The sequence below is a fragment of the Halictus rubicundus genome, chromosome 16 (genome assembly GCF_050948215.1).
Source record: "Halictus rubicundus isolate RS-2024b chromosome 16, iyHalRubi1_principal, whole genome shotgun sequence".
Taxonomy (NCBI): Eukaryota; Metazoa; Arthropoda; class Insecta; order Hymenoptera; family Halictidae; genus Halictus; species Halictus rubicundus.
In genome coordinates this window covers 7,098,026-7,108,098 of record NC_135164.1, presented here as the reverse complement: position 1 = coordinate 7,108,098, position 10,073 = coordinate 7,098,026, and the positions used below count along the sequence as shown (strand labels likewise).

Sequence of the window (10,073 nt, the reverse complement as noted above, 5' to 3'; positions counted from 1 at the left end):
CCACCTTGTCCTTCGACAAATTTTAATTGTACATTTCTTTGCCTAGGAGACTTTATGATCTCTTTACTGTGAATATTAATAGCTATGGTTTTTGTTGTAACTCGCACGTTATGATTTATAATAATTAATATATGTTAAGAATTAAGGTCGGATCATAGATGAACAAGCCATATGTTTAGCACTATTGTGTAAGATTGATCTTTTAACAGTCAGGAATATAATGAACCTTGCTACTCGAGACGCTCAAATTACAATTAAGATTTCTATAATATACTCGTTCAGCACATAACTAATATAATTTTTTAAATAACCTTTATATCTAGTCTATGATCCTTCCTCTCAACGGAAAATATAAGAAATACTTGTTTAACTTATTTATTTTGTAAGTTTATTTACTTGCAATATATAATATTCTTTTTCTACGTAAATTTATATATATTTTTATACAAATTAATCTTTGCTTTTTATGAAATACACCTTCTGTACCACTGCCAGGGAAGAAGAATGCATTCGCGTTCGATTCCAGGTCAATCTGCTGGCAATATTCGAGGAATTATTTATTTTCAATTAGTATGAATATTAATCTAGTTCTTGAGTTATAATACGTAACTTGAGAAATATTTAAATGGTGCCCACAGATTGATTAGGCACTAGAAACATTCATAAGTGTGCGTAAGGACATTTTGTACATGAATATATATATATATATATATATATATATATATATATATATATATATAAAATGGTCTCATATTCAAAGTAACATGATTGCGTGATACATAAAGAATACAAATAATTGCGTGTGTTTTTAAAACAGAAAGAGGATGACAAATTAAAACTTTATTGATAGAAAGATTATAAATGAATATATTGTATGTGCAGCTATGAAAATAATATTATTTATGGATAATGCGAATAGCTGTGGACAAACATCAAATTATCTTATATAAGTATTGGGATGTTACATTAAAGTTAAGGAAGATCATGCGTCATTTCCAATATGTTAAACGTCCTTGAAAAAAAAAACAAAACTGTTTAAATAAAATAACATGATTGAAGTTCGTGTGCATTGCTATCGTATACAACGTTTTTCTACGACGATACATAGAAATAATTACACAACTCAGAAATACTTAATCTTTCTCTTGATTCATAAAAAGATTGAAAGAAACTACAACTTCAAGCCACACAGTTTGTGAGATCTATTGAAACACCAATGTACTTAAAATTTTTCTTCTGCTTTAATTGTCTTCCCGAACAGTTTTCATTAGAGTGAGTTTATAAATCAATACGTGGATAAGAAAAGTAGCCACTAAGTTATTAGAAAATCTTCGTGTTGTTCATTTCGAGATTCGCTGTTCTACCTTTCAGTAAATCTTACAAACGTTTTGCAAGTATTATAGCAGCGCGGTAAAAGAAAACATTTACACGTGATCCATCCGATGCACGATATTTTGAATCTTATACACGTTCACAACGTGTCAATTTTTTTCTTGTTCTTAGCAGCGGTGGGAGCTTTTTCTAACAGAGTGAAAAGAGAAAAGAAAATAAATCAAATCACAGAAAAAAATTGACACGTCTTGCTGACTTTTATATGCATTTTGGTAGACGCGCGTAGATCACTACCGCCGAAATTTCGGAGTACGCGATGCATCGTTCAAGCATGTTGCAACGTGTCGTAAGGAGCTCAAAATATGCAAAAATTAATGTGTATATATGTATATATATATATATATATATATATATATATACACATGTTTGTGTATATAGTCTATGATATCGATGAATGTGATCTTGCAAGACTTGTGTGACTTCTCTAAATCTTCATGGAGACCATAATTGACTGATTGAGAGAATGATAGCGAGAGAGAAAGAAAGAGCGACAGAGTGCGATGGGAAGAAATCTAGATAGTGGAAAATGTGGTGCAAGTATTTTACTACAGTGACCTGGCAGATTCCGATATTGAATATTTTGCAAAAGAATGAAAGAAAACGAAGAAAAATTAAATGTACGAACGACTTTTTCCGAAGAGTATTCTGCAAGTTTTTCTTTTCTACGTCGGATTTTTGTTATATCTGAGATTTTAAGAGATCACAGGCGACATAGGCGAAATTAGATGGCAAACACCAGGGGTTCGTACGATTCGCTATGTCTGTCTGATAGCAAGTTAGGATCATTTTCTTTTCGTTTTTTTTTTCGCAGTGATTATGCGTGTCCTGTAATTTTAAGTATTTGTCAAGGCATGATAATTTATAGTTGCATTTATGTTCTGTACACGTGCCGAGAAGAAAATCCTGTGGTACAGCATTTGGAACGGTTTTTACTAATTGTAAACGCGATTCTTCAGCGCGCATACTATTGTATGTTTACAGAAACTTATTTCCTAACATCTATCATTTTTGTTCCTCTTTTTCTTTTTTTTTTTTTTTTTGAGTTTTCCGAGGATAGTAAAACTTGATGCGTCCTACTAGATTTTTCTAATTCGCAAATCGAAAGAGACAGACATATGAAAGGAATGATACAAGTTTGTGGCATAGAAAAGAAAACACGTGTGTAAATATTTGTATGATATACGTGAAACGGTCATTATTATACGTGTACATCATATTACGTGCGTAGGCATTTCTTTTTTTTTTTTTAAGAGAGGATTCGATCTCGCAATAATATTTATAATTGGATCAAATTCAATTAGGCCACTTCAAACAATTTCCTTCGATATGATATTCTGTAATATCTGGGGACGGTTCTTCGATGATCGTTTAGTGTGCAATTGATTTTGTTCCGGCTATAAACACTGTGGAACGATTCGTCGTCCATCATAATGATGCGTTGCAGCGAACAGCCGAGAGAAGAATGAAAAACTTTTACATCAATATTTATATAACGATTGAGAGACTGATTGATGTATTTAGCAGATAACTTTTATTTACAACTATTACAGATAAGCAAGAATATTGTACCATTTCTTGCGTATGTTAATGAAATTCTAATGATAAGGAACGATGACTGCCGCAACAAATATATCTCGTTATAACAATGATTATTATATTGTATGGTATAAATATTTGTATGTATATATACATATACACGCATATATACAATATATGTAGGTATATGTATATACATATATATATTATAGATATATTATGTTAATTGTAGATTCTAACGCACCAATTCCAATGATTGTACAATGGTCGTGGAAGTATTACGATTGATCGATGATCTCGCTGGTTCGATGACAACCTCTGAGATAATCGTTTCATTACTTCGAACGGAACATGCCACTATCAAGCTATGTACAACTTTGTAATAGAACGATACAACATTTAAGACTCTATCAGTCATACAAATCGAGAATAAATAATACTATCGCGAACATTATATAGAATATGGACAGAACTATTTCTAACCGATCGACCGTTTTACTCCGATTCGATTTCTTAGACTATATACACGTAATATATTGTCAAACTGTTTTTTATAAGAAAAAAAAAAGAGATAGATTAATTAACATGCCGATTGAGAATCAATGGATTTATACTATATTGAGGAACGAAAACAATAAAAACGAAACAAATATATGTACATTTATACACACACATACACGTATAAAAGAAGTCTGTGAGATACCAAATTTTGATATATAAATAAATGATAACATGAATATATATATATATACATATAGTATATCCATAGATGTATTTAGGGGATGCGCAATAATCTCTTTTTTTTTGTCTTATTCTCATTAAGATATACATCTTTCGTTCTACAATTTCTCGGTTTAGACAGATTTATCGAGACGAAGTCTACAATTATGTCGTTGCTGTTCTGCTGTGATGATTAGTCAGTATGACTGTCTGTGAAGGTACAGTTGATGAACGATTGTAATCGAGAATTCGCTATTGCGGGGATTCTCAGTTTCTATTCTTACCTGAAAGCATGGAAATCCCTAGAGATTTATTTAAAGTGTGTAAGATTACGAAATGATTTAAAGCATCGGCACGAAGCATTTTGCATTTAAATATTTGGTGATTTTCTATATTCAATCGAGTAGAAAATATATAGTTTAACCCTCTACGTCTTTTTCTATGTAGATTGATAAGCGAATTAAATTAAACGAAAAGGTTCGAAGAATCTTTTCGTGAAATGTCTAAAAGAAAAAAAAAACGAAAAGTAATGAAAGTGCAATTAAAAACGTTGAAGTGATCGGAATGTATCTCCTCGAAAGGATCGACATAATTATATACATTTAGAGGGTTAAATGAGACATTGAATATTTTCTAGCATTATAGTACTTGTATTTAAACTTGGACCGATGAAAGTGCAAAATGCTTACTCAAAAAATTATATAATATTATATATATATATATACACACACACACACATATATATAAATATATGCATATATGCATATAAATAATCCCATAATGGAAACTTTTTTTGTAGAAATTCCTTGTATCCTAAACTCAATTAATCATAATAAAAGAAAAATTAGAAAATTAAAAATTCAACGAATTATTGAAGATAACGTTTTACGAACAATACGGTATCAGGCAATTTGAGAAACCCTGCTCTACCGAATCATGTTCTAAGAAAGTTCTATTTTCTGAAGAGGGTGGGGGCGATGACTCGTGATTCTTCATTAGCAGAAACGCAAATTAGTTTTCAAACTTTTTTGTTTTTCTTTTTTACGGGATGGTAATCCAAGTTACGGGTTCCTTGCCACTCCTGAGGGGAAAGCGGGGATTTGCGGGACTCCCCTGGGCCCTCGGATGCTCCGAAGGAACTGTCCGGGGGCCTCCAGGTGTACCCACTAAATCCACCCCTGTAACCAGCCCTAGGCTAATGGGAGGGGGCCAGGATCCACTGGCCCCCCTCCCCCAAATTAGTTTTGAAACCTGGAATCGATCGAAGTGCGATTAGAACGACGGAAGTCGCCTTTACACACACGCAATAACTAAGACTACCGACATTTCGTATTTTTCCTTACCGATTCATACAACATTGCTATACGCAAAACAAAATCTTGCATTTTCCACCGGTATTATTACGCATATTGCTCCGATGATTTATACCGGTCAATCCATTTGCCGCCCAATTTCGAATCACCCGAGCAACATGCACTCAACATATGTACCAACGCTAATATGCTACTGCATTAGAGATACTTCTAAACAATTAGATTTTGTAATTTATATCTTTACACGACTATACATATTATACAGGTCATCTATATAAGTAGCATTTGTACATAAGAGTTTTTCTACATCATACAATATGTACGACGTAGTATATACGTACAAGCTGGGACGTAAATCATGGTACACGCGTCGCGCGAATAGGATGTGGGAATTTCTATGGCGCCAAATATGGTGAAATGGTAAAAAGAATCTCCCTCGCCCCATTTGTACTGCGACATACGGCCCACGCTGTATATAGCCTTTTAAATGCCTCTGTACATTGCACAGCGGATCGACATTTTTAACTATTGCGCCGTGGTCAAACTGCGAAGAAGTATTATGTACTTATTCCAATTGTTAAACGTTGATTAAAATATTATATACGAAATTTCTTGCGGTATTACTCTTCTCTTGTTCCGTTACTCAGGAATTTTGTTCGAAGCATTTTATTTCGTGTAAACGCAGTTATACAAAACTATGATACTCTTTTGTAAATATCACAACCAGTTTTATCAATTTGTACAACTATAAATAGAACACGCGGCGGGATTACGAAACAAAGATCTTTTCATGTGTACATATATAATTGGTTGTCAAAATACTCGAGAACAGTTTTTTTTTACGGAGGAATGCCAATGGATAGAAAATGTTGTACGATGATTAATACTGTTATAGTAAATATCATGTACCGGCCTGAAAATAGTCATTTTTGCTCGCATCGAGGGAGGCGCATGAGTTTATATAAAACGCCATTTACTGAAACCGATTGTTCTTCTTTATTGCGCAGGTAAGCGTGAACATTGCAAACTGAAATCTTTTCCATTTGTCGTGCAATTTCTACGAGCACTATATAATAATAGAATCGTATAATTGATAATTAGAACGTTCGTAATCGAAACGCGTGACAAGAGGTCGTTAATTTTAACCATCGTATATAGTTTTTACGGCGCTGAGCATACGAGATACATACTTGAACGCATCGGGCGCTTTGGTTTTACACAGAAAAGAATATGAAACACGTCAAAATACATACGATAAAATGCTATCAAAATTAATCGCTTCTTTTACTTTCTTTTAATTTCATTATTGTGTTTTGGTGGCGCTCGGGATGTTCGATGTGTTCTTGTCTCGGCAAGTGGATTGACATTGGCAGTACCGTTCACACTGTTCGCGACGCAAAACGAGCGTGATTTTTGTCGCGAACGGCATGCTAGATAAAAAAGACAATAAACGGTGTTCCGTGTATGATGTGCCACGATTTTCACATAGATTCTAACGATGATTAAATACATCCGACCACGGCTGGTTACATTCGATGTCACCGGTACGTTGCTCATGACGAAGCTGGAGCATTACGTCGAAATTGGGAGTCAGCACGGTCTACCGGTCGATCAACGAAAATTGGCGCGAAGTTTCAAAAATAGCTTCCACAGGCTGAGCTTAGAGCATCCTGTTTATGGCAAGCACACTGGCATCGGATGGGAAAATTGGTGGCGACGGATCGTCCACAACGTTTTCAAGGATCAACATAATTATATTTCGGACGATACTATGGATAAAGTAATAACAATAACCCTCGCAGTGCAGACAGTTTGCATTATTCGAAATAATTCTGTATCTAACCTCTTAGCTTCTACGGTACGCCACTATAGTGGCTTCCCTCGATACCATCTTTTTAACGGTACAATTGTTCATTTAAACTACTGGCTATTAAAACATGTATTCGTACTATATTATTCAAATTTTTAGAAAGTAGATACATTAACCCTTTGCACTCGAAGCCATTTTAACTCGAAAACGAATATTTTTGTCCGACCCAGAATATTTCCCTTCTATATATATTTTTTCATGCTATACATACGAAAATGGTGCAATTTACTCGTACAGTACTGAAATGTTTAGTAATTTATTAAATACAAATAAATTTAATACAGGAATTTTTAGTGGCGCCTTACTGTCGCCATTCGAGTGTTAAGGGTTAACATGCTAACATTCATTTTAACTGCAACTTTATTTCAGTATTTATTTGCCATACCAATCTCGGTCCTAACGTCGTTTCTGCGCACCCGGCATTCAGACTTGCCGTAGCTAAGAGGTTAACGTCGTTCTGACTGTCTTCAAAGAACGTTAGAAAATAATTCGCGAATACGTGAGATTTTTTAAGGGGAATCGCACGAGTAGCTATTTTAAAAAAGAACCGGGGAACGCCGTGCTAGCCCATTTAGCTGAGCTGGTACCAACTATCTCTGACCCTGTTTATCGTTGTGACCCTTAGGTTGCTAGCACTCTGATAAAGTCCTACGGCACAAGCTTGTGCTGGCACAAGTATCCAGGCACGATCGACTTGCTCGAGTATCTGCAGAAAAAGGGACTAATATTGGGGGTGATATCGAATTTCGACGAGAGGTTGGAAGCGATACTTCTGGACACCAGGATACGGTTTTATTTCTCATTCGTTCTGACGTCCTACGGTTTCGGCGTGGAAAAGCCAGATGCCTCGATCTTCGACGAGGCGCTTAGATTAACAAAGGAACGACATAACATCGACGTGGCTCCCGAAGAGGCAATACATATCGGCGACTCCATAAGCCATGATTATATCGGAGCGAGAAACGCCAATTGGAATGCCATTCTCATTAAACATGATAACGACGACGCGATCGAGAAGAAGGTTCCCAAAGAGGATGTTTTTAGGAATCTTCAAGAACTGCAGGAATACTTCTCGATGCTACTTACCAAAGAAATTAATTGCAATAAGCTAGAGAAATGATTATTTCGATGTACATATTTTTATTATGTAAATTAGTATTTACATAGAAATATTTCAATTTTGTATCGAATATCGAAGTAATTATTTTATAAGCACCGACGAGTGAGAGGAATTGTGAGATTGACTCAAGTAATTAATATTTTATAAGTTTAACGATATAACGATTAGCAATTGACTAGTATATTCTTGTACGACACGCGAATCTTGTTGCTCTTATAATTTTGACGGTTATTATGGTTCGACTAATTAACGTTCAACTAATCAAGAAATTGTGAACGCGTTGGCGGTATGTATTACGATATCGCCTCACATTTCCTGGTAAAAAGATAATTGTCTTAGCGCTCCCTGAACGATGAACAGCAAATTTTGAATATTAGATAATATTTTCAGGTGTGCGTTCTACCAATTTTGATTTACAAAAATTAGTTTTTTTTTTAGCGCAACCGGAAAAGCATTCCTTTTTAATTTCGAAAATTTTTTGTTTAACCGGCAATAGAAATTATAATATCATTGCAGAGGACAAAAGACAAATAAAAATGGGGACTCATCTTTAATGTAATTAAATGCTATTCACGTAAAATCGTTCGAGGGAGAGATGGAAGAAGAAGTCACCGTTTCCTGAGTAATCTCTTCCGTACTTCCGTTCCGCCGAGATACCGATTGTTGCTCACAAACGCTAACAAAATGATCTATAATTGTCAAATTTTCCTCGCGAAAACATGAATTTCTTGAGTCCCTCGTCGAACGAAAACCTATCTTAAAAATAGACTTACTGCTGTACGGAAAATGTTCAGTGATTACAAAACATTTGTCAAAACGCTGCTAATAGCAGAGTTTGTAAAATAATAATGCATGGAATTATACAAAAGTGAAACCCATATACTCAAAAGTAGTTTTATTCTACATTGTGTACAGGTGAATAGTTAATTGCGTCAATTATATGTGTAGTTAGACGAAAAAGTTTCCATGTGTCTTTCAAAATCGAGTAACTTTTTTAGAAATTTACCAAATGAGTGTTTTTAAGATCGGAAAAAAATTGGTTTATTACATGATGTGTAAATAAAATTGTACAGCTTTTTTACCTGAGCCTGTAATAAAATTGAATCTTGCTTTGAAGTACTGGGTCATCCCTCAAGTGATGAGGCTTTTTAAAGAAATATACATTTGTATAAGTAGTTGTAGGATTCGACACAGCTTACTGAAATTATTTTTACTCATAAATGTATCGATCTCGAATCATTATTTTCAGCAGTAGAGGAAATAAATTCAAATAGATAAGATATATATTTCGAGATAAAATGCAAATATTGTCAACATTCTTCGAATAAAATATTACACACTGCATTAAAAACTTGCTGTATCAAATAATGCATTTCATAATTACACGCATACATAATACATAATTGCACGCATACTTTAAAATAAATCCGGTTGCTTACTACTTACTACTTACCACTAAACCTACCACCGCCGGTCAAAATGAGCGTTACAGATTTTTTATTTTACAATTACTGAAATTGTAAAAATGCTTTCGTGGGAAATGATTAAGTAAATATATTTAGGAGAGCATGTATTATAATACGAACCGCACAAAATCCAAATAAATTCAATCTCGTCATTTTTATAAGACAACATGAATTAGTTACTTGGCCTTTGTAGTATTAGGGCCTGGTCTTCGTAGATTCGCGATAAGGTAGAGTGACTACATTACCGCCAAAAAAAGGTTTTACGTGCTTCAAGTTTTCGTACTTAAATAAGAATATTTTGTCGCTGGTAAAGGGCTCATTCGAAAGAGGAAGGTTCAATCTAGTGCACGCTGGTCATGAGCTGACGAGATTATGCAGATATTTGGTAATATAAGTGTTAGAAGTAGGCCAAAAATTGACGATGCGCATGCCGTGGAATCCAAGCATTTTGTATGCCATTGGATGAGTTTTCTGGATGAAATCGAGAGCAGTAGAAAATATCTCCAGCTACAAATTGAGCTATATTTTCTCTTGATTCTCTGCGAAATAAAGCGAAAAACTTGAAGCACGTTTCTACCAAGTCAGAATTCATAATATCGACAATACAGAGCGAAAAATGTGACAAGTTTAGTCACAGACCCCGTCGGATCAAGACC

General features: G+C 34.5%; 1 protein-coding gene and 1 long non-coding RNA gene across 3 annotated transcripts; one reads left to right on the top strand and one right to left on the bottom strand.

Moving 5' to 3' along the window:
- Positions 1-2,177: 2,177 nt before the first annotated feature.
- On the bottom strand, positions 2,178-5,206 carry LOC143362254 (uncharacterized). Its single transcript, XR_013083619.1, has 2 exons — positions 4,992-5,206; positions 2,178-4,899 (listed from the first exon to the last, which is right to left on the bottom strand). It is a non-coding gene; the product is annotated as an uncharacterized LOC143362254 (long non-coding RNA).
- A 625-nt stretch (positions 5,207-5,831) lies between these two features.
- On the top strand, positions 5,832-9,331 carry LOC143362253 (rhythmically expressed gene 2 protein). Of its 2 annotated transcripts, XM_076802256.1 has the most exons (3): positions 5,832-5,968; positions 6,451-6,741; positions 7,457-9,331. In XM_076802256.1, exons 2-3 carry the CDS (start codon positions 6,460-6,462, stop codon positions 7,949-7,951), a joined length of 777 nt encoding a protein of 258 aa, XP_076658371.1. In that variant the 5' UTR covers positions 5,832-5,968; positions 6,451-6,459; the 3' UTR covers positions 7,952-9,331. The 2 variants fall into 2 exon arrangements, with proteins under 2 accessions (XP_076658371.1, XP_076658370.1); XM_076802255.1 differs by lacking the exon at positions 5,832-5,968 and having other exon boundaries at positions 6,027-6,741; positions 7,457-9,330.
- Positions 9,332-10,073: the final 742 nt, after the last annotated feature.

Excerpts from the sequence above, each read along its gene's own strand:
- LOC143362253 (XM_076802256.1), top strand. The coding sequence starts at position 6,460 with ATGATTAAATACATCCGACCACGGCTGGTTACATTCGATGTCACCGGT. Across the intron at positions 6,742-7,456 it reads CGGACGATACTATGGATAAA|GTTGCTAGCACTCTGATAAA; the intron begins GTAATAACAATA and ends TGTGACCCTTAG.